At 47.1% G+C, this 24,738-nt stretch overlaps 1 protein-coding gene across 8 annotated transcripts; it reads right to left on the minus strand.

The window, feature by feature from the left end:
- Window positions 1-861: 861 nt before the first annotated feature.
- kidins220b (kinase D-interacting substrate 220b) lies at window positions 862-23,818 on the minus strand. Of its 8 annotated transcripts, none has more exons than XM_030722073.1 (30): window positions 23,652-23,818; window positions 21,484-21,639; window positions 20,917-21,015; window positions 20,660-20,758; window positions 20,489-20,587; window positions 20,172-20,273; window positions 19,314-19,412; window positions 19,015-19,212; window positions 18,836-18,934; window positions 18,391-18,489; window positions 18,218-18,316; window positions 17,484-17,661; window positions 15,357-15,521; window positions 15,095-15,274; window positions 14,840-15,005; window positions 14,583-14,734; window positions 14,203-14,492; window positions 12,725-12,865; window positions 11,172-11,409; window positions 10,097-10,188; window positions 9,190-9,334; window positions 8,897-9,059; window positions 8,641-8,819; window positions 8,282-8,517; window positions 7,061-7,177; window positions 6,567-6,596; window positions 4,050-4,187; window positions 3,876-3,974; window positions 3,420-3,650; window positions 862-3,340 (listed from the first exon to the last, which is right to left on the minus strand). In XM_030722073.1, exons 2-30 carry the CDS (start codon window positions 21,613-21,615, stop codon window positions 2,159-2,161), a joined length of 5,247 nt encoding a protein of 1,748 aa, XP_030577933.1. In that variant the 5' UTR covers window positions 21,616-21,639; window positions 23,652-23,818; the 3' UTR covers window positions 862-2,158. The 8 variants fall into 8 exon arrangements, with proteins under 8 accessions (XP_030577933.1, XP_030577934.1, XP_030577932.1 ...); XM_030722074.1 differs by having other exon boundaries at window positions 10,097-10,185; window positions 21,484-21,642; XM_030722072.1 differs by having other exon boundaries at window positions 21,484-21,642.
- Window positions 23,819-24,738: the final 920 nt, after the last annotated feature.

Here is a 24,738-nt window from a genome sequence, read left to right on the forward strand (position 1 = left end):
TTTCCCGTCTGTTGGTGTTTGAAGGTCAGAGGTCACCTGGGTCTGCAGAAACAACAGCAGAGTAAAATCTGCTGCCGTGGATTTCCCTTTTCCAGCAGTGATATTTCAGTATTTGTATTTCTTATATTCGGGGCCTCGGTTTTACACTCGGGCAGCAGGTGGAGGACCAAAGATGTAAAATCACACAGTTGGCTGGAGTTTGGTTCAGTGACACCTGAGAGGTGACTCTGACCGGTTTAATGCTGAGTCTGAACGTGTCTGATTTAAATGCTGAGCCGCGAGTTCAAATCTGCTGATTTTTGACTGGAGTCTGGTGAGGAGTTTCTTTCATCTGTAATCTGTCCACAAATGAAGCTCAAACCTTTATTTAAACCACCTGATCACAAGTTCTGGCACTTAGAGGAAGTCAGAGCACTATGTCCTTTCATAGTAAAAGCTTTGTATTGGTGTGAGCTGCAGGAAAACTAAGCATCCTGTTTCTGTTTTGTCTTTATTCAGAGATGAGTGGATGCCTTCATTTCTCTGGAGGTTTGTGGACTCTGAACAGCTGCAAAGCTTCATGAAGTTCAGCTTAAGCTACAGAAGACCAAAAGTGCCAAAATCCTAAATAAATAATGAAATAAAAGAAAAAAAAAACTCCAAGAAAAGAAAAATGCTGTTTAAAAACTGTAAATGTTTAAACTTGCTTCTGTGTTTTTATTTCCTGTAAAACTTTCAAAGTATTCTGCAGACCGTGAACACAGTAAACTGTCAGTGGTTTTACTTTGAAAAGACTGCAGTGACTTCCTCGTCCTTGTCCTGTTTTTGACAAATCAGAAAAATCAAAGTGATCAATAAAAAAAAAACTCAGACACTTCAAAATTTAACATCGAGATTTTTTTATTATTAGTGCACAGAAACATTTTTTCCCTTAAATTGATCATCAGATCAATCACATGATCAGAGAGCGCCACAGCACGAACAACAGTTACAGAAACACACCCTAAAATCTAACATTAAAAACACTTAAATTAAGCTGGCTTTTATTTTTAAGTATTTTATTTTGAAATGTGAGGATATCAGAATCATTTTGGTGTCATGGCGCCTTACGTCTTCATTTCTCTCATTTACGCCCACCAGAGCTGATCTTCTCCACTGATTGGTCAGGATTTTGTAGCATGTTAGCAGCTAAGCGATGATTTCTGGGATCTTCTAACAGACCAAACGACACGATCACAGATTCACGTCACTGTAAGGAGCACCACGTTCAGTGTGACACATATAAACACACAAACAGCTGATTAACACTGATTAACGGTGCAGCCTGAAGCATTAACAGGGTTTTAAATGTACTGATTATAATTGACTTCCTGCAGCGCCCAGGTGCTGAAACCATAATGCTGAATACCGACAGAGGGCGGCGCCTCCCGTAGCATCACTGATATGAGCAGAGTGGGAGTCTACAGTCACCTGTCCAGGTAATTTTTGAAGCTTAGTGTCTGATCGTTTAGCAGAGATTTTCCCGCCTCTTTCACCTGATTGGTTCATGAATAACCAAACAGGAACCTCTGCAGACGTTTCTGGACTCAGGAAACTGGAACACTTAACCGTCCAGCAGGAGCATCGCCACGAACAGCTGAATGTTCGCAGGGACAGAAACGATAAACGTGAGAAATCTCTGCAGAGAAACACCGAAATGATTGTTCTACAGACAACAGCAGAAACCACGCCGCGTCTGTCGGACGTCCACTAACATCTGCTGTTTGTTATGAAATGTTATGTAAACGAGATGATTCTTGGAAGTACCCAATCACGTCACAGCATCACAATAACAAAACGCAGCGGCTTCACGTTGAGTCTCTATATCACTACGAAGCTTCACGTTACCTGCTGACTACAGCTGAGCATGCACCAACACTGACCACCAAACACTGAAACTGAGGTCCACCAGCAGCCGTTCTTCTTCAGCTTTGAAGTCTGAAATATCTAAAAAGTTTTTGTTGTTAATTTTAGGTTTTCAGTGTTTTTTCAATCAAATTCTTTTTTTTTTTTTTAATGATAAAACCTTTTGATTTTTTCTTTAGGACTTGGCAAACCTTTCAAAGCTTCTGCTTGGTTGCAGAGGTTGAAGGGCGGCTCTCGGTGGACCCTTGGCGCTCTCTTTCTCTTTGCTGTGAGGTCACAGGATGCTCTCGCGCTCTTCGCCAAAGTTGACGGTGTCGGAGGACACGGTGCGGATCTCCGGTGGGTCTCCGGGTTTCAGGGCCCTCTTTAGGTGAACCACTCTGACGTTCTCGTTGTTCGGCCCTGGCCTGGTGGAGGTGGTGGTCCCGGCGCTTGGGGGGATGATGACCTCGCTAGTGGAGGAGGTGGAGGAGGGGGGGTCGGTGGAGGTGGAGCCGTCTGCGGGCTGGCGGGGGCGGTTGCCCTGCTGGGCGTTGGTATTGTTGTTGAGGGTGACGTTGCTCGGTGTGCGGTTCAGATTGTAGCTCCTGGACGAAGTCCAGCTCTCCTCGGGGCTGCTCGCCAGCAGGCTGCATTGGTCCTCGGAGCAGATGGACATGCGTGCCACAGCCGGGTCCTGGAGGCCGCTGAGGCTGCTGGGAAGGCCGCGCTTCCTGGCCACGCCCTCTTCATCCAGCTCAATGAGGTTGGCCCTCTCCAGCTGCGACAGGTCTGCCTCCTCATCTTGCAGCGAATGGTTGGGTGAGCTCTCATTGGATCGCACGCCGGAATCGGACGAGTCTTTCTTGTCCAGCATGGCGTCGGACAGGTAGTCCTTCCCCTTCAGTGCCAGCGAGCCGCCGGGCAGTTTGGGATCAACCACCTTCTTGCCATCTTTCAGCAGGGGGGCGTGATCAGACTCTTCAGACTCTTCATCATCGCTGGTCAGCTTCTGGTAGCGCAGCCCGCCACCGGCCTTCAGCTTGAGGTCAGCGGCGCCCTGGAACAGCCCGCCTCTTTCAGCTGAGGACTTGCGGGTCAGCAGGGACTTGGAGGATCCGTGGTCACCCTTCTCGTCTTCTTCTCTGATTGGGTCCAGCGCCTCACCGTTGGAAGCAAAGTCAGTGTTGTCTGCTGCCGGCTTGCTGTTGCTCCTCTTGTTGAAGGACTTGCGTCCATCTGGATCAGCGCCATCCTTGCTCTTATCCTCAGATGATGATGTCATGAACTGTCCCGGCTGTGGTTGGACGGGTTTCTCCCCACTGCTGCCGCCCATTTCCAGCTGGGCCATCTGGGCGATGTACTCCTGGTAAGCGTTGCGGTACTCAGCCTGCTGCTTGTCCGTCAGCCTAGAGATGTCATTGGAGGACTCCTGAGAGTTCAGGCTTGTCATGCTGGCGGTTCGGTGAGCGCCACCCTGAAGGCCAACACCAGAACAACATCAGTGACAGAACCCTCACATCTGACATCACAGATCACATATATATTATATTTACCATCCACGGCATGTTTCCATGTCGCTGTGGGTCATCCAGTCCCACCGTGCTCAGCTCCTCAAAGCTCAGATTGAAGCTATACATCGGCGATGCGTCCGTGTTGGGGGCACCAGCATGAGGCGGAGCCATCGCTCGCCTTCCAGGCTCGATATGACCACCAATAACACTGCCTTGCTCACTGGCAGTTTCCTCGTGTAGCACCTGGCTCTCGATGTGACGCATGTCCAGAACCTGCAGCAGGAAGGAGGAGGCGGTCCTTAAATTAAGTCAATACATCGCTAAGCATTAAATCAAGAAGTCTTTCACGTGGAGTTAAATCCAACAGCTACTGCTGGTCACAGAGAACCAAAGAATCTGGGTTTGGTATCACTGCCACTGCTACAGCCTTTAAAAATTCACCAATATGCAGATGATGTTGCATTATTCTTCAGTAATTTTTTCACTTCCTGGACTGACCGTGGCTCTGAAGAGCTGCCAGTCTCCAAAGTTCATGCTCATTTCCTTCTTCAGCTCGTCGATGTTACACTGAGACAGAACTCTGCCGTTAACGTTCGCCTGGAAGTGAAGAACAATTGTTATTCAGTCTCAGGTCCCAAGCTTTCTGCTTTCCTGTGAAGATGTGTCACTGACCTTCCTGATGGTGGCAGTATACTGTCCTATCATGATCTGGTCGATGCCTTCAATCTGCCGCACGCGTTCACAGACGGCGTCTGTCGTCATAGAGCTGAGGAGGATGGGCGGAGTGGTGGACACAACGGAGGCAGAGCCCTGAACACAGACGCACACAGGTTTTGAAAAAAAAACCCAAAACACACCAAACATTTCTTAGACTCTAATAACAAACTTCAGTATTTCCAGATGTGGAATCCAGCTGTGACATGGATGGAAACTTCATCCAAATCCTCCCCATCTTAATGTAACTCTGAACCTGAGCCGGAAGTCTGAGCTCTGAGTCCTAACAGCGACGTTATTCTGTGACTCCACCAGACTAAAAATATAAACTCTAACTCAAGTAAAGGTACACCTGACGGAGAGTATTAAAGATGGACGTAGCTGCTCTGGGGTCACCTGACATGAAGTTTCAAATCAGCGTTTTCGCTGCCACAGTCTTGGTGTTTTGAAAACACGTGACAAAGAGGGCTACCTCTGAAACTCATACGGCATACCCAGAAAACTCGCCGACCCTCAGAACGTCCAAAATTTATTAAATGCAGGTGTTTACAGAAGTCAGAGGTTAAAGGGCTGTTTCCCCATAGATTTCTATAAGATCATTAGCTTTTTACAGCCACAGGTGTCGCCCTCCCAATGGCCATAAAAAAGAACTCTGTGTTTTCATGTTGGCTGTAGTTTTCAGACCCAGAAGCTACGTCCATGTTTTATACTGTCTGTGCTGTACGCACATTAATGAGCCCCTCGTGTGATGAGATGATCCTGAAAACCATTTCACCGGACCTTAGCACAGGTCTCATCTGTTTCATTTAGCTCCTGTTTGGCTCTTTTTTGGACAAGAACATTTGTTAACCTACTTCATTTTTAATTTTACTGGTTGTTGATGTGATGCACTGCCTGAAACACATAAATGCCCCCAATGAAGCAAAAATTACTCCTAAACAGATGTTTCACAGCTGCCGAGGCAGCAGAGAAGATTTAAAGCTGTACTATACACCAATCAGGCATACTATTATGACCACCTGGCTAATGTTGTGTTGTCCCCCTTTTGCTGCTAAAACGGTGTACTCAGAACCAGCAGGAACTTTTTCACCACTCTGAGCTACAGTAGCTCGTCTGATGGATCGGACCCCACGGGCCAACCTCCACTCTCCACGTGCATCAGTGAGCCTTGACAGCCCATGACCCTGTCGCTGGATCACTGTTGTTCCTTCCTTGGACCCCTTTTGATAGATACTGACTGCTACAGACCAGGAATACCCCACAGGAGCTGCAGCTGGAGATGCTCCAACCCAGTCGTCTAGCCATCCCAATTTGGCCCTGATCAAACTCTCTCAAATCTTTACGCTTGCCCATATTTTTCTATTCCAACACAATAACTTCGAGGTCTTCTTCATTTCACCCGTCAGTGGTCAGAATGTAATGCCTGATTGGTGTAAATCAAGCATCAGTCACTTTTTCTTTAAATAAGCACCTTACAGGAGCTGCATCTTTAGCTCACATTCAGGATGTTTTTCACAGTGCAGAGGTTGGGGTGGAGGTGGGGGAGTTTGTGGTGGTGAGGAGCTCAGTGGATAAGCAGTGAGGGGGTGAAAGGATAAAGTTAAAATGTCTTAATAGATCAAACAGCTACTTTACTGAAGCTACAGGCAAGCTGCATGCTGGGAGTTGGAACACTTCCTCCTTTAGTTCACAGCGTCTGGCTGAAGTCCAGCTAAATCCGGCTAAAGTCAGACTAAAGTCTGGCTGAAGTCCAGCTAAAGTAAACTAAAGTCAGACTAAAGTCCGTCTGAAGTCCGCCTAAAATCCGGCTGAAGTCCAGCTAAAGTCAAACTAAAGTCAGACTAAAGTCCGTCTGAAGTCCGGCTAAAGTCAAACTAAAGTCAGACTAAAGTCCGTCTGAAGTCCGGCTAAAGTCAAACTAAAGTCCGGCTAAAGTCAAACTAAAGTCCGGCTAAAGTCAGACTAAAGTCCGGCTAAAGTCAGACTAAAGTCCGGCTGAAGTCCAGCTAAAGTCAAACTAAAGTCAGACTAAAGTCCGGCTAAAGTCCGGCTAAAGTCAGACTAAAGTCCGTCTGAAGTCCGGCTAAAGTCAGACTAAAGTCCGGCTGAAGCCTGGATGAAGTCCGGCTAAAGTCCAGTTCGGTTGTGGAACAATCATGGCCTTGTGTTTGTGATTCGTTTTAATCTTTTTGGTTGTAACAACAAATATTGTTATGAAGGAAATAAAGAGTAAAGCGCTAAAGTCTCTGAAAGTTTCTGTGGGTCAAATATTTGTGACGTGTTGTTGATGCTGTCTGATGGTTTAAACAGTCTTTCTGAGGTCCGTCAGCCGCATGAACACCAGCGATTGATGCTGAAACACAACACAGACGTTTACTGTGGACTCTTCGGGAAGGAAGGAAGGAAGGAAGGAAGGAAGGAAGGAAGGAAGGAAGGAAGGAAGGAAGGAGAGTCATTTTAGGTAAGGTTAAGTACCTGCTTCCTTTTCAAAGACGAACTCTTAGACTGCAGACAGACAGACAGACAGACAGACGGGGATGAAAACATGAGGAAACAGATGAACGGCAGCACACAGAGCAGACAATGATTTCTACTGTTTTAGGCCATTAGAAGAAGAAACCACAGCCACTTCAGTGTTTCATTTGTTTCCACACATCACAGAAGAAGAAGTGGAGGAAGACAGAAGCAGCAACTGTGGAAAGTTATGAGCATAAACCAAAGAACACTAAAACTTCGAAAAGGAGATTTGTTTCTAAAATGTAAATATTTGTGCATTTCTTTTTCACCTGATAATAAAACTGAACATTTTTAAGTTTAGCAGAACAAAGGAAACACAGTCAAACACTCAAAACAGGTGACTTTCACTATTTTTACACATTTTGCAGGCGAAACATCAGAAAAATAGTCCACAGACTTCATGTTGGTGTTTATCAGTCCACGTGTTTGCTTCCAGCTGTGGTCGTACTTACAGGTGCGGCGCCGGCTCTGCTGAAGGAGGTTTTAGGAGGCGGGCGTGGATGGAGGTATGGTGGGAAGGAGGCCACGAGTGGACGTGACAGCTGGTAAAGGTGGTGAGGGAAATATGGCTGAGGGGGAGGAGGTGAAAATCAAAATAATGCCGGTGGAGGTGATCGAACATAAAAAAACGTCAAATCAAAGAGTGAATCCCTGCCGCACGACACACGACACCATCGTTTGGTTCCATCTCAGCGCATTCACAGGAACCGTCACTCTGAGACCGTCGAAGGCGCCGGCGCAGAGAAAGCCGTGAGTTTAAAGCGTGACATCACTGATCATAAACTCTGTAATTAACGAGTAAATCGGTAAGCAGCTCTGGCTCCTGTGGGTACGGAGGTCCACAGCTGCCAACTCAATAAGCAAATTATTATTCCATTACATGCATCAAATATTAAAAATGTATTCATTAAGTATAATTAAAAAAAACTGTATTTAATTGCTCCTGTATTTATCTTTACATTATTTACAAGTTTATTTATTTAGCCATTTTTTAAATAATTTCTTTACTTTGTTAGTCTTCTACTTATTAATCTAATTTAGTAATTTTTTTCCCCTTTATTTAATGAGGAAGTGAAACAGGAAGTGAATTTAGGGAAGGGAGCACCGTGTGCACCATCTTGAAGAAATAAATGACTGTAAATAAACGTGAATAAACAATAACAGAATTATGAATTTTTCTGTCACATTTAAATTTTTCTGATTTTACAATTATAACTTCTTTGTAGTACTGATTTGATTGAACATTTATTTACGTATTTATTGGTGCTTTATCAATTCGGATCATGTGGAACTTCATCAAAATAAAAACTCATCATTAGCTGAAATCTGAACTTCAAACTTTATCATTTTTTGTGAACCTTTCTGTCGCGGCGCTGCCAGATGGGAATATTCTGACATCACAAGGATCGTCATTGTTTCCTTTTACTTCCTGTTCCTGTTAGGTTACAGAGCCAGGCAAGCTGATTGGACAGCGGCCTGCCAGCTGATCGGCGGTTTGTGTGTGGCAGCAGGGATTCGGTGAAACAGGAAATGAAATAAATAACACAAACGATGAGAGGAACTGAACCAGGAGTCATGTGACCTGATGACATCACTACATTACCTGCTGCTCAGCCACCTGCAGGATCCAATGACATCATGAGGTGTGGGCAGTGGGCGGGGCCTGTACTCACCCTGTTGTAGAAGGGATGCTGGGTGCTGGCCATGCCACTGTAGTAGCTGCTGTGAGGCGGCGGGGAGACCACGCCCCCCGCCGGCGGGTTGAAGGGCCCGGTGAAGGAGGCAGAGGGGGAGCATGTCGACGACACCTGACTGTAGACCGAGATGGGGCGGGGCTGAGCCTCCTGCAAGGGGAGGGATGGGTATGTGACTCCGCCCATGTTCATCTGCTCGCGGGCAGCACGAACATCTGGATGAGAAAGGAAAACTCAGACTGATCAAAGCACACGGTAAACAACACGGGAATATTATCTGCAGTACTCTGAGCAGTACTTTGAGCAGTACTCTGCAGTACTCTGAGCAGTCCTGGTACCTGCGATGATCTCTCTGAGTTTGGGGTCCAGGTTGACGGTGCAGGGCAGGAAGGTGCGGATGTCTCTCGCCGTCAGGACGGGCGTCCGTGATGACAGGAAGACCTCGAAGCTGCGGACGTCTCCGTCGATCTCCAGCAGCGGCTCCACGTCTTTAGTGGTCGGGATGTTCTTCGACACTCTGAGGGAGAGAGGACGCACAATCAGCTTAAGCGTCACTTAGCCAATGGCATCCACGGAGGGAGCGTGACCTCTGACCTCTCATAGATGGTCTTGAGCGCGGCCTGGTCGGGGACTCCGTCGGTCTCCTCCAGGTACAGGATGAGCCAGGACGTCCTGTAGGGCCACTGCTCCGTCAGGTTGATCCACGACGCCAGGCGGTCCCAGTTAAAGCTGATCTGATTGGCTCGCAGCAGACGGCCTGGACAGGAAGAGGCGGGGTTAATAATAATAAATATTTTTATTAATACTTTGTATAAAAATCATCGGCATGTAGCGGCAGGCATCCCGGGTCCTGCTGATGATGAAGATGATGAGGACTGCGGGGTCACCTGTGACAGAGACGATGTTGAGCAGCCTCCTCATGGTCTGTGGGCTGATGTCGCTGAACCAATCCTCCGTCACCATCAGCTTCGTCAGGTCAAACGACATCTGACGGGTCACAGAGCGCTGCACCTGCCGGCGCCGGTACGTGTCCTGAAATACGCACGACACAGGTCACATGACCACGTGTGTGAGGCACTGAACGTGTCTGCTCATATTTACACACACACACACACCATCAATCAGGAAACTGATCAGTTTATTGATAAGCCCCTTCTTTTAAGCTCAAGTCAATAAATGGATCTGATCAGATCCCATGTAATCAATCCCCCTCAGACCACACCCTTTCAAAATAAAACTTCTTCCACAGGAAGTGATGAATGTGTCCTGATTGAAGAGCAGCTGGATTTAACTCGATCAGAGGAAACATGAGACGGTGAGACTGTCCTGTGGTGGTTTATACAGTAATCTCTCACTTGTTACGTTCCAGGACCGCCCGCGATAAGTGAAAACCCGCGAAGTAGGGACGCTATATTTATTTTAATACTTATACATTATTTTAGTAGTTACACACTATTTTAAGTTTTTATAAACCCTCCCCACACACTTATACACCAAATATATACATTACTGTACAACACGTACTACGCATGTGAAGAACGAGTACTGCAAAAACCCGCGAAACAGCGAAAATACTGCAATAAATATTTTACACTAATATTGATTGAAAACCCACGAAACAGCGAGTCCGCGAAGTAGTGAGGGACACACACACACACACACACACACACACACACACACACACACACACACAGACACAGACACAGACACACACACACACACACACACACAGACACACACAGACACACACACACACACACACACACACACACACACACACACACAGTGTCTTACCCGGCGGTTGAGCGTCGTCTTGCTGCCAAACTTGGTTAATTCTCCCAGACTGTGCTGAGACAGTTTCCTGTCCAGCTCCTCATGCCAGCCTGCTGACACACACACACACACACACACACACACACACACACACACACACACACACACACACACACACACACACACACACACAGAAACAAATGTAAGCTCTGGTGCGTCTATAAACCAGAGACAGGTAAAGATGAAGCTGGAAACCTGCTGTGTTCAGAGGTGTGCTGGGATTGCAGTCTGACACACTGCCTGATTAGATTATACTCTGCACCCCCCCCCCCCCCCCCCCCCCCAGGGTCTCAGCATCAGGGATTTTTAAAAATGGAATGTAACTAATATTTCCTACTGTCCCTAAAATTCATACGTTTAATCAGCCGGGTGTGTGAGCTGCTGCTCAGTGTTCTCTGTAACACTCTGGAGGCCCAGCAGCCTGTGAGGGCTTCGCTTTGAGGGAGTTTTAGGATGTTTTGCACTCATTTTGATTTCAGATTAGTTTTCAGCTCATTAACACATTTGTCACTTTGTATTATATTTGACATGTTTAAGCTGCTCGAACAGAAGAATTTCCTTCTCTGTTTCCTCCCCTTGTGAATGTTCCTCCTCCATCAATCACCCATGACCCCACAGGGGGAAGCAAATGGCCCAGCCATAGCTGCTGCTGCTGAGCGAGAACACCAGGTGGAGGATCATGAGACATTCTGGCGTTCTTCATAACGTGTGCTGAGCTGTGTGTTGTGACTGTGGATAGTTTTGGACTGTGTGGATTAATAAAGTTTTTATACAGACTGGTTTGTGGCTTTTAGCCTGCCATAAAAATCACCATTAACCATAAAAAAGGTTCCAAAGTGAAACTGAGTGAAGGTCTGCAGGACTTTCCTCACAGTGATTCGACATGACCGCAGACGCGTCACAGAAGGACTCTGATTAAAGTTAGCTCCTCCTGCTGTCACCTGACCACTTCATTAAACAGCTACAGTAAGAAGTGGTGTCAGCGTCTGTGACCGAGAGTCTAACTGTGAGTTGTAGTCATCGTGTGTGTGGATACCATCAGAATTGGCGGCGTCTCCGTTGGCGGGCGTAGCGGCGCACATCTTCTTGGCGCTGGAGAGCCCCCTGCTGTTGAGGAAGACGGGCAGGTGAACGATGTTCCTCATGTAGTCGTGTCCGTTGATGTTGGAGTCCCGCAGGACGCTGTTCAGGTTCTGGTTGATGGCCTTGATTATGATGTGCGGGTCGCTGGCAAAGATGGAGATGAAGGGCCCTTTGGAGAACAGCACGCGCACCTGTAGGAGGGAAACGCCCACACAGGTGTTCACCGACCGTCTGGGGTAGCTTCCTGTCCTTTCAAAGTAAATCTGATCTGCACGATCAGAACTGAGCTGCTGTTCTGACTGATTAGATTCATTCTAATAAAATCTCTACAAATAACAAGACCCATGACTGATGGGCGTATCCTCCCTCCATGAATGAAAATATTAAATAAACGTAGAGGTCAGGATAAGATTACAGCAGACGTCTGATTACCTTCTCAAAACTATTCTGCCCTAATTCTAAACTTTTATCCAAATACTTTGAGTCACCCCGGGTTAGTAATGATATAATACACATAAAATGACGATTTCAGGCTTCCTATTAAACATAAAATCCCAGGAGCTGTGAGAAGCCTTGGGGGAAAAAAAACTACAGTTCCCAGCAACATGATGTCACTTACTGCTGTCATAGTTACTGGCTTGCATTAAAAACACGATAGTTTAACACGTGATGACGAATTTTCCAATGTAGGCAGTGCTGTCAGCAGCTGATTGGATCGATTGGATTGGATTATAGTGTTTTGTGATTTCTGCATTAGTGGAAGGACCCGGCGTTCTGAATGCATAAGTGTGACTGTGATGGTTTAAATGCAAAAATATTTATCTATCCCTCAATTAGCAGATGAGCACGGCATTTTAGTGTTTAACATTAGCAAGCTAATTAGCATGCTAATGCTAATTAGTATTAGCTTGCCAATGTTAGCCCCCCCCCCAATCCCCCACGCTGGGCTGAATTTTTTTCTGGCTTGAACCTTGTCAGTCAATAATGGTCAAGTAGGGATAGCCAGTCACACAGCACAATATGATCACATGATTAGGCTAAGCGAAAGAGGCGTGAGAAAGGGGCTGCATATCATTAGCATACATTATCATAGCATTCGCAGCCTGACATCCTCCATGTTGGTTACTCTCCACTTCAGATAAACACAGCCAAAGTGTACAAAGGTACTAAACATCCAGGAATATGAATATCATGCTGCACATCTTTGAAGGGTAAAGAATACATGTGTCAGATTTCATGGCTCAGCTCCTTGTGGTTTTAGCGTCTATAGACTGTAAAGGTAAAACCTGATGGACAGAGGCCCGGACGGACAGGATGACAACAAGATCCTTCCACTCTATATTGGGTGGGAGGATAAAAATGCCTCTGTGGTCACAAATCTTAGGAAACGTGAGCGGCCTAACGGTTAATATGTTCGAATGATGAGGAGGTCACATCGTGTCCAGATTTCTGCTCCGTCTGCGCCGTCTTTAAAATACTGACGAGTTCAACGTTTGAGCGACTGACCGTGTCGAGCATCTGCAGCACTTTGTCCTGCTCGCAGGAGTCCAGGCCGTCGATGACCACAGACAGCCTCGTCTGGTGCTGCGTGAAACCGTCGATGGTCTTTGCCATCCTCGCCATCAGCTCCACCTCGTGCTTCAGGACCTGCAGGAAGAAACTTGGTGAAACCAGCAGGAAACAGCTCAGGCTGACGAAGGAAGCTAGAAACAGCAAACCTCCAGCACCACAGACTTTAACAAACGCTCGCCGAGTGTTTTACTTTAATGTTTTTGTGAGTCACAATCTGAGTACTGTGGACAATCCCCTCGCTCTTATTTTGAACCTTCAGCTGTAGCTAACTAGCTTCAAAAAGCTTTTTCTTGTGTCCTAAAAATATTTGAACCCCCGGACGGGCTTTAAAACAGACCAATCATACTTCAGTGCACAGTCCCTGTATTTACCACGGGCCCACTGTGAACTTATATAAGGGTTTCTCAGCTTTCAGAAACTGAATTTTTCTGATAGAACAAATGTTTGCGTAATTACGGTAATTTAAAGTGTGTTGATCAGACGTCTCAGCGGTGATAGGCTTGGTGTTAACCAGCTGTTCATAGCAGGTAAGGGCAGGTCACTGCTGTTTAAGGGTTAAGGCCCATTTAGAACCAGCAAACTCCTGAGCTGCACCCGGTATCCAGATATCCGCTCAGTCAGTGTTTAAACTTCCGTATTTCATCTGTTTTATCCACTCTGTGTTTTTGTGCTCAGTTTCCACAGTGGATTCTTTCACTTTAGTTTTTCCTGTTTTAAAGTGTTCAGTTTCAGGCCCACGAGAGCGTTTTCAGTGGGAACGGTGTCATTTTGCCATTTTCGTAAAGTAGCGCGTTCAGACGGAAACATTTCAGAAAGATGTTGAAAACGCTGTAGTTCTTGTTGCCAGGCCACAAGCTGGCGGTGTGGATATAGGAGCCGCAACCATAGTGCGCATGTGTGAGTGCCCCTGTTTTCAAAAAGCAGCGTTTTCGTCTATTTACATGAAACCGGTTTCATGTAAATAGACGTTCTCGTGTAAACGGGGCCTCAGTTTGCAGTTTGTGAGCCTCCTCGGGCTCTGAGCTCTTAAACAGGTGTTTTTGATGTGTGACTGTTTTCTTTACTCCATGATTGATTTTGGAGAACAGTTCAACAATTTACATATTCTGATTGCCTGGCATCAGGCTCAGGGTTCAGATTGTCACCAATGATGACCTAGCTCTCAGGTTATGACCAAGACTAAAATTAAGGCTCTCATCTTGTAGTCAGACTTTAACTCCACCATCATGGACTGGAATCAGTAACCAGAACCTACAGCAGGTGGAGAACATGTTCATGAGCAGTACCAGGACCAGAACACCATGGAAGGAGAGCCTCAGTTTGAGGAGAAACCCATGAACAGTGTTATGAAATCATGAGTTTAAGGTGAGGTTGTTCCTTCAGTTCTGGACGTGCTGTAACCCCGCCCTCACCTTCATGAAGCCCTCGCTCTTCAGCTTGTGCATCCTGTTGGCGGCGCTGTGCAGCCTCTTCCTCTGCGAGTTCAGCACAGAGTCAGTCACCTGCCACCATGTCTTGCAGTTCAGCAGCAAAGCGAGGCCCACCACGCTGCCAATGGCAATCAGCACCGCGTTCACAGTCCGGTTCTCGCTGTCCACCCTGAAGACAGCCAGCAGCGCCATCCCAGTGATGAGGCAGGCCAGCACCAGGGTGAAGAGGATGAAGGATGGCACACAGCACGTCTTCTTCCACTTCCTCTTACCTGAGAAGGTGAGGACAGAAGAACTGCATTGGATTCTGGGTCAGGTGACCTCAGCGAATGCAGCATGTCAGACAGGAAGTGATGTATTACCTTGTGTCTCCTCGGTCTTAAACACTCTGAAGAGGCGTGTGGCGAGGAAGCCGAACTCTCTCTCGCAGGCGTCTGACAGCGTGGCGATCATCTCCGCCATTGACGTTTCTCCTCCAACGCTGGACAGCCGGTTGTAGTCTGTAAACAGAAACCTGCAGGACACATGACATCAGCATGACATCAGCATGACATCAGCAATGCATCAGCGTGACATCATGACTTCCCCCTGGTCCTGTGCTCTCAGGTGGAGGAGTTACCTGACAGGCAGAGCTCGGGTGCTTTGCTCCGGCAGCTCTGGCGGGTTCACAAACATCAGCTTCAGCAGCAGTTCCAGATACCCGATGTGCCGTGCCAGGCGGGTGCTCAGCAGCCACGCCCAGGTCCAATTGTCCCCCTCCCTCCGGCCACCAAAGTACACCACCACTACAGAATATACAACTTTATTTTAACGCCAGCGGCAGTACAGGAGGACTCCATGTTAACATGCACCATTACATCAAGTCGCTCCTCACCAAAGAAGAGGTAGAGCAGGGCCAGCAGGCTGAGGGAGACCGCCATGGCGAGCTTTGGGTCCACGGTGAAGCCGAGAACGATGGCGACGGAGCCGCAGAGCAGCAGAGACAGAAAGACGACGAGCCAGGAGAACTGAAACAGCGGCTCGATCTGCTGCCCGGCAAATGTCTTCATCTCATCTGAAGAGGAGGAGGAGTGTCAGTATGTGTTGGTGAGGTGTACGTACCCTGAGTGTGGCGGACATGGCAAACGGGGGCTCACCCTCCAGCTTCTTGAGCAGGAAGGACTTGCCGCTGCCCCACTGAGCGTACAGACCCACACAGATGGGCGGCTGCATGGTGGGCTCGCTCAGGATGTCGGCGAGGGCCGAGCTGTACAGGTCATAACCCAGCATGTCGCCATCCGTCTCCGAGGGGGACAGGTGACCTGCAGGGACACAATGAGGGTAAATTACAAAAGGAGTACCACATGGTTCAGCCCTGGACTCTATCCACGGGTTTCTGGAAGAGCACACGTAGGCTCCATGACAGACGGCTACTTCCGCTGTTCGGTTTTATACTTCTGGTTACCCAAAGTCAGAGCCAGAGTTAATGACAAAATTCGGTTACTTTGTGCTGTAACAGGCGGCTTTATTAGTTGGAACATGAACTCGGATTCAACTTGTGCTGTTGTCGGTTGTCACTACATCAGTCTGTACATTTTTTCAAATTATTTTATTCTGTAAATTTGTTCTTTTCCCCCCAAATTATACTACTCAGTGTCACATCCTATTACTGTATTTTCTCCTTATGTTTTAAGTTTTCCTTTAGTGTACAGCCTCTTATTTTTTTACGTTATTTTATTTATAGTGTGACACTACAGCATACAGCCTACACAAAGCTTAAACAATGCCTGCCTTCATGTAAACACGTAGCAGTTAGCACGATGACAGCTGCGTGTCTCCTCGATCACAGCCTTCAGCCAGTCCAGTGTTTCTGTTTCAGTGATCTGAACACTCTGATATCCAGATCAGTGATTTACCTTCCACAGAATAGCTGCAGCATCACTGCATGATTTCCCTAATCAGTGATACAGGAACAGCTGACTGTCTCCACTGCTCCACTTTCCCTTAGCATGACCCATGCTAACACTTAGCATGACCTATGCTAAGCGCTTAGCATGACCTATGCTAAGCGCTTAGCATGACCTATGCTAAGCGCTTAGCTTGGCCGATGCTCTGGCTCGGCTCTACAGCTGCTTTAAGGAAAACAACGTTGCTTTGTTTGTTCAGCATTATTTTATTGATTTTATTGCTTTGAAGGTAATCTGGTGCTCTTATAATTACGTGATTCCTCGCCATCAACACCTTCAGAAAAAACAAGGTAACTGATAATGTGGATGTAGCGACTTCAGGCCATAATTTCATGTCATTTACACAAGTGACGGGTGAGGCTCTGTTACCTCGCTGCTTTTTAAAACATCCTTGCAATGCTTCCACCTCCGATGTGGCACCATTTAGGCCAGTAAAAGAAACTGCAGTGTTAAAATGTTTCAATGAACAGCAAGTGTGTAAGCCCGCAACCGTGAACAACAACGCAAACGGAAGTAAACTACCGGCTTCCGCTATGAATTATGGGTAATGGCGCGAAGTCAGGAATACTGTGGATACATCATTTGCTCTGTAAGTGTAATCTGCATCAATATGTTGATGATACTGTGCTGTTCATTCCATAACTCAGCTCTTACTGCAGATAAACTACAAACGTTTTCCTTCATCTTTACTCAGAAAGGTTCAAACACTGAAGCAGTCCAGGCCTCTTTGCTGCTGGACTAATGAGTTTTAAATATGATGAGAAAACTAAGAAAGAAATGTGGTTTCTTTTATCATGTTTTCCCTTTCTGCACTGCAGGTCACTGACTGAGGCAACATTTTCCACATGTTCAGGAGGCTGTCGTCACTGTGTGTGTGTGTGTGTGTGTGTGTGTGTGTGTGTGTGTGTATGCTGAGGCGAGGGTTAGGCTCTGACTGATGTCTGATTGCAGGCAGAAGATTTGATTATGTCTAACGAGCTGAGGAAATCCAGTTTGGCTCACTGAGCGGCAACGAACTGCTTCATATTTTTAACTCATTTCATATCCAGCTTCTTTCAGCTGATTCACCTACTTTACATCTTACAGCTTCAACCTCTCTTTTAGAGTTTCACTCATTCCAGTTTACTGGCTTTAATGGACCTCTTTGTTTTCTTTCTTTTTTTATTCAGCAGTGATGAAAGTGCAATCTCTCTGAATTTCTGAGTTTAAATATAAGGTTGAAGGAGTGATGAAGATGAGATTCAATCATCAACTGTAACTTCGTGTTTCAGTCCAGCTCTGTCTGACCGTTTGAGGAGAAACCTAAAAAGGACGTACGTGCTCCAAAGATCTGCGTGAGGATGCTCTTCTGGTGGCTGCAGTCGATGTTGTACGGCGTCTCTCCCGCCTTGTTGGGGCGGTACAGCAGGCGGCCGTCTTTGGGGTTCCTGAGGAGGAGCTCGGCCAGGCGGCGGCTCCGCCCCCGGATGGCGATGTGAAGAGGAGTGTCCCCTTTCTGTGAAAACAGAACCAGGGCTGAGTTTCACCATCAGGACCTCTGGGACCAGTTTATGTTTTAGCTCAAAGTTTTGCTCACAGAAGCAACGACTGGCTGAAGAATGTCAGCATTTACTTTAGAAACCATGCGAGTGTTCAGGAGGGCGTCTCCATCACTGACTTCAGCCTCATATCTGACTGTAAAGGACTCATTTTTAAATCTCTGCTAAAGGAAACCGGAGCACAGCATGCTGTTATGACTGTGCATGAATGAAATGCAGAATCTAAAACATGAAGAGAGAAAAATCGAATTCAGGCTGGAACCCTTTCAGGAACCTTATGTTTGACCACAGTTTCTCACTGTAAACGGAATATTTGGGAATGATGAATATTATGGACTGTTGTGTGAAAAAAAATCGTATTGATTAAAAAGAAATCGATTAATCAATCAGATAATCACTGATGCAGCTCTGATCATATTTGTTCTACAGACCCAAGAAGCTAAATGTTAAAACTTGCTTTTATTTTGAAGGGCAGGTGGAGACAGGCATTGATTGTGTCTCTCTGGCTCTCACCTTGTCCACGGCGGACACTTTGGCTCCTTTGTCGAGCAGCAGCTCCACAATCTCGATGTTCCTCATCTTGGTGGCTTTGATCAGCGGCGTCTCTCCGTCCTGAGAACAAACTCACATTAACCACAGACCCCCTCGCTCTCAGACAGGTGCGCTCAGGTGTGCCGGGCTCTCACCTTGGTGCAGGTCTCCGTGTCAGGGTTACACTGCAGGATGTCTCTCACCATGGTGGCGTTTCCTTTCTCCACAGCCCAGTACAGAGCCGTCTTACTCTCCTTGAGGCGGAGCAGAAAGACAACGTCAGTGACTGAGAGCGATCACCATCGTTTTATTATTCTACGCTGTCACTGATTGGCTCTGACCCTCACAGAGGAACAGGAAAAGGGCCCTACAGCCATCCTCCTCATCATCAGAACTTTAAAACTCACCAGCAAATCAAAACGGGGACTTTACAGAGGGCCAAAAGTGCCAAAATCAAAACGAAACCAATCAGTAAACGAGGCCATAACTGAATCAAATCTGAAACTTTAATCGTGTTTCCAAACTTTTAACGTGCTGAGAAATCAACTCCCTGTTTCTAAGACAACAAACAAAACACTGTAAGTGCTTCCAAGAGCTCACCTGTCCTCTGATGTCGATATCGGCGTATTTGTGCAGCAGAGCTCTGACGATCTCCACGTGCCCGCCCCTCACGGCTCCGATCAGCACCGTGTCGCCGCTCTGAAACGCACGGGACGCCGTGTAACTCCCCCTGTTATTAAAACCTTTTGTGTTTGTGATGGTGCAGGTCGGCGCCTCACCCGGTCGGGGATGTTGACGTAGGTGCCGGCGTCCAGCAGGTCCTGGACGATCTCGGTGTAGCCCTCCTTGGCGGCGATCATCAGCGCCGTGTTCCCGTCCTTGTCGGTCATGTTGACGTTGGGGTTCCTCTTCAGCAGCTCCTTCACCACCTCGGTGTATCCGCCCTTCACCGCCACAATCAGAGCCGTCATCGAGTTCTGGGGACAGACAGGAAGCAGTCAGCAGAGGTCTGTGTTGTGTTAATTTGGCGTGCCTGCAGTGATGATGACGATGGCGGTGTCAGTGAGTGAGGTCGTACCGCCCCCTCCTGGTCCACATCAGCACCGTTTTCCAGCAGGTGCATCACGCAGTCAAAGTGTCCCTTCCTGGCCGCCCAGATCAGAGGAGTGGTCCCATACTGTAACACACACACACACACACACACACACACACACACACACACACACACACGTGTGTTTCAGCAGGTAGGAACTTCATGAATGTGGAGGCAGAAAAGCACCAACACACACCGTCTCTTCACTGTTTTATTGTGAAATTTCTCATGTTGCGTTGTTTAGTTTTGTTTTCTGATGCTTTTCCTTCTGTGTCGTGTCATTTCCTGCTGTCTTTCATCATGTTTTTATGCTGCTGCTTTGTGCTGTTTATTTCTTTTCCTTGGCATTTGGCTGCAGTGCTACCTCCTTTTAGATGATTGTTTTATGGTATTTTATGGTACTTGTTTTAAACGTTTTAATTTTTAATTTTCTTATGTTATTTATTGTTCTTAATGTTTTTATTTATTTATTTTTATTTTATTATTTTATTTATTTATTTATATATTTTTATTTTTATTTAGTATAGTCCTTGGGGTTACAGATCTTGTACAGCACTTTGGTCAACGTCGTTGTTTTAAATGTGCTTTATAAATAAACTTGACTTGACTTGACTTATTATCATTTTTTACCTCGATTTAAACAGAAACCACCCTCAGTGTACTAAAACAACTCATTTTTATATTTTATTCTTTGGGGTTGTATTTCCGTAACAGACATCTGTATTCGTCAAATGTCCAGAAGTGGCACAAACTGCTGGTTTTTGTTGTGTCGTGCAGTTTTGTGTGGTTTCCTGTTGTTTCGGGTCTGGTTTGCGTGTTCTCGTCAGGCTCTCGGCTCCTCACCTTATCTGAACAGTTGACTTTGGCTCCGTTCTGCAGCAGCAGCTTCACGATGTCGGCGTGTCCTCGCCCTGCAGCCCAGATGATCGGATACACACTGTACTGCTGTGAGAAACAGGAGGAGTCAGCATCGTAACTCCTCACACAAAGATCTGAACGCATCAGTGTACTGAGGCGTGATCGAAAAGGCTACAAAATCCACAGGAACCAACACAAACGTGTCACTTCCTGCCCAAATCAAACAGCTTCAGCAGCCCAGCCTACCTCCACAGTAATGGGGTAGGCTGTCCCGTGTGTGTTACCTGTCCCGTGTGTGTTACCTGTCCCGTGGTGTTGGGGTTGGCTCCATGCTCCAGCAGCAGTTTTGTGACCTCCACACGACCTTTATAAGAGGCCCAGGTCAGAGCTGTCCAGCCGCCCTGAGACAGACAGGCAGACCCTCAGTTTATCTGCTCCACACTACTACATTTCCCATGAGGCTTTGCTCCTACCATATCTCTGTGCTCGATGTAGGCACTGTTCTCCAGCAGCTCCTTCACCACCTCCACGTGACCCTCCTTAGCTGCAGAGATCAGAGCCGACCAGCAATCCTGACAACACACACACAGACAGGGTTACCATAGAAACAAGAGCCTGCCATCCTGCCCACCTGTCTCCTAGCAACCACAGCACTCCACACAGGAGAGCGGAGACCGAGGTGGGGGGAGGTTTTACTTGTTATCGGTGAGGGAGCGCTTGTTTCGCTCACCACATCGTCCAGATTGACGTTGGCTCCTCTCCTGATGAGCTCCTGGACGATCTCCAAACTGCCCTGCTCGGCCGCCAGCATCAGAGGAGTCTGACCGTTCTGCTCACACACACACACACACACACACACACACACACACACACACACACACACACACACACACACACACACACAGGTAAACAAACAGTTAAATAAAGAAATGATTAAACAAACAGAAAAACAAACAATAAATAAAACTTCCAAATGATTAAAAAAGGAACAGAAATGTGTGAAAAAGCACTGAATCATTTTATTCAAATAAGGGAACCTGATTTGGCCTCACGCAGTAAGAAAATGATCTGAATTTAAAAATGTATAAAACAAAAAGATCCAAACAGGTAAACTGAATATATTTGGACTTAAAGCAGCCATATTTGTTCTAAAGTGTTCTAAAGGACTCAGGTGTTCCTGTTTCTTCTCTTTGACGACACAAACAGGTTCAGAGGTCAGTCACAGTTTCAATAATCACAACAGCAAAACTGGTTCTGACTGTGACACAGTCGCCGCCGTCACGGCTCGTTTACGTACGTCGCTGCGTCCGTCCACCTCCTTGAAACGATCCAGGTGAGACTTCAGTGCGGCCAGGTTCTCCTCCTCCACGTAGCTGAACAGGTTCTGGATGGCCAGCGTGGTCATCTTGATGGACGTGGTGGTGTCCATGTCTGCGGTCTGTCACGGCGCCCCCTGCTGACACAGGAAATGCGGCAGTGAAACACTTGCCCTGCTGGGCAGGAGATTAATCACAGATTTAGGAGAAACTCTCGGAGCTTCTGTGAGCTGAACAGGGGTCACGGTGACCTCTACGCCTGCTCCAGAAACATGTGACCACGAGCGGCCAATCTCTGAACAAATGTGACGCTTGCTCGGTGTTTGACACGATATCAGCTTTCAGTGAAAACAGCCTAATGAGGACCGAATGATTCCTGCTCGTGGTCTCATTTTGTCTTGTGGTATAAATCAAGCACACCCCTTTCCTTCATGCCAGCCTCTGGTGGTGTGGGGACCACAGTGACCCCCACCCCCTCCACCTTCCTTTTATTTATTCATTTGTTTTCATCTGAATGATATTTAAAGGGAAAATATGTGTTAAGGTTTCAGTAACTGCATGATGCTCCTTCCGTTCATGAAATGAAAGGATTACAGTTACTGACCAAAATAAGTAAGTGTAATCAAGGATATGCTGTTTTGTAATGGATCCACTTTTAAAAGACACAATAAGGTCCCAGGTGCTGGATCTTGATGTGTCTGGAGTGCTGGAGGTTTTCAGGAAACGCTCCTGTTGTTTCCTGCAGTGTGTGAGGAGCTGTGCAGCCTGTAGGGGGCGCTGACAGTTTGAGTGAGTGGCAGCTGCAGCCTATTTAAATCTCCGTGACATTTCTGTGGTCCAGACATCAGTGAGCTGTCTGAAGTCTGGGCTCCATCACGGTGATAGCAGCTTCCTTTAAAACCAGCTGACCTGAGATCAGATTCAGCTCAGCTGGGTGCCTGATAAAACTTCAACCAGCTGAGAGCCAAACCAGGAAACCATCATAAGGCTGTGAAGGAGAAACTGTCAGGAACAGCCGAGACAGATGTGCAGCCTGCAGTGGGTCTGAGGTGTCTTCACATCTGGATCTGATGCAGTGACAGAGCGAGTGTTTGCTCCCTCATCAGCCCACTAATCAGTCTCCCTCAGGCTGCTGGGAGGAGCCGAGGGAGGACAAACAAAGGCACTGAGAACAATTCAGCTCATTTAGATCCTCACTCAGTTCATCCTCTTTAAAGCTGAGAGTCCACTTTCTCCTCATTCACTGACTGCAGGAAGCCTGCTGAGGGGCACCGCACAGACACAGGTACCTGCTAATCAGTAACATCCAAATCAAATCCCAGAATTTCACTCAGCTCAGCCCTCTCGGATGGTCTGTTCGTCCAATGAAGCACACAGCAGCCATATTATTGGTCAGATAATTGCATTAAAAATGTTCCAAAAGGCTCCAACAGGTCAGAGGTCACACAGAGGAGGGACTGAGCAGAGTCCCAGAACAACAATACAAAGCTGGAAATGATCAGACCGGGTCACGGATACAGGAACGCTTATAATAAGGTTTTAAACTGAAGGTCAGGGACAAACGTTATAAACGTGTAGTCACTGTAATAACTGCATCTCAGAGGGCACGAGCTACAAATCCATCCATCCAGCTACAAAAATGTCATATAATTAAAAGTGCTGTAATTACAGCTGCGCAGTGATCAAAGGTTCAGATAAAGCAGAAACCTGATAAATAACCCGCGTCAGAATACCGTCTAATAACGTCATAACTGCTCTTTCCGTACAGGTGTGTGCTGGTGGGATTTACTCTGCTGTCTGCATCATGATGATAACAGCCAGGATCCCCCGGGTCACCGTGACGGCCTCCCGGAGCTCAGTAACCGTAATTACTGAGGCAACGCCGGCCGCCATGTCGCGTTACCAGCGCCGTTATCTTCCCGCAGTGCCCGTGACCACCTTCAGCCATTCACCGCCCAGAGCTTCCCCGCACGGGACAAAAACCTCAGAGTAACCCGATAATATTCAGATTTTCTGCTTTATCCTCGGTGCGCGGACGGAAATGAGCGATAATCGGATTTTTCTGATCGATCGGGAGACGTGTCAATCAAACAGTGATCGATGGCAGGGAGGATGCTGCGGGGAAACGGGAGGAGCAGAGCCTCGGTACCTTCAGCGGAGAATCAGTGTGTGATCAGGCGGTCCGGGAGCGGTCCGGTTCCGGTGGATCAGCGGGTTGGTGTGCGTGTCCTCGGCCTGTGCTTGGGGGCAGTCTCGGTTCACTCCGCATCCGCAGCAGCAGCAGCCATCTTGATCTGATCAGAACAACAGCAGGAGCCGTGGAGACAAGCCAACCAATCACAGCCTGCCCCGCGTCAAGCGCGCCAAAGCCAGCCCGCGCTTCCGCCTACAGCTGCCAGAATAAAAGCAGGCGCAACGGCAGCTTCCTTTAAACTTCAAAATAAATCAACCGCACTCAGATCCTGAGTGGAGCTCTCTGCTCTCTTTCACTACATCATCTGAGGGCTTCCTTTGTTCCTCCTGCCTGCAGCTCCATCTTCAATATATCCACCATATCTCCTCTGCACATGTCCAAACCATCTTTGTCTCCACTCTGAGCTGTCCCTCTGATGGACTCATTTCTAATCATGTCCATCCTGCTCACTCCCAGTGAAGATCTGAACATCTTCAGCTCTGCCACCTCCAGCTTGTCCTCCTGTCTTTCTGTCACTGCCATCATCTCCAAACCATCCATCACAACAGGTCTCACTACCATCTTGTAAACCTTCCCTTTTACATTGTCCTCCTCTCTCTCATTTTCTTCATTCATCAAAGTACTCCTTCCATCGTCTCATCTCTATCCTTAACCACCCCGACCTGCTGTGCATCCTTCCCAGCATAATCTCTCTGCCCGGCCAATCGATGCAGCTCCCTGTAAGCTTTTTCCTTTGCCCTCCAGCAGCCTTATAATCACATTTATTTCAGTCTCACTGATACTTTCAGTCAGTGTCTAATATTTTGAGTAGGGTATTGGAAAGGTATTCTTCTACAGCAGGTAAGTGTTATGACTCTTCCTTTAATCTTTTTAATCAGGACCGTACTATGTGAAGTACCCAGGGATTATGTATTGAGGGCATACATACTGTATGTCCTCTAATTATCATCCTCAAACAGACACAATAGAATAACTGAGTTTATTACCTGTTACAACCTTTGCTGTACAAAAGCCAAAGTTTATTGAGTGGGGTGCATGGTTA

This window comes from Archocentrus centrarchus, chromosome 24 (genome assembly GCF_007364275.1).
Source record: "Archocentrus centrarchus isolate MPI-CPG fArcCen1 chromosome 24, fArcCen1, whole genome shotgun sequence".
Lineage (NCBI taxonomy): Eukaryota > Metazoa > Chordata > Actinopteri > Cichliformes > Cichlidae > Archocentrus > Archocentrus centrarchus.

Excerpts from the sequence above, each read along its gene's own strand:
- kidins220b (XM_030722073.1), bottom strand. The coding sequence starts at position 21,615 with ATGGACACCACCACGTCCATCAAGATGACCACGCTGGCCATCCAGAAC. Across the intron at positions 18,935-19,014 it reads ACGTCAACATCCCCGACCGG|AGCGGCGACACGGTGCTGAT; the intron begins GTGAGGCGCCGA and ends CGTGCGTTTCAG. Across the intron at positions 14,493-14,582 it reads TAAGACCGAGGAGACACAAG|GTAAGAGGAAGTGGAAGAAG; the intron begins GTAATACATCAC and ends TCACCTTCTCAG.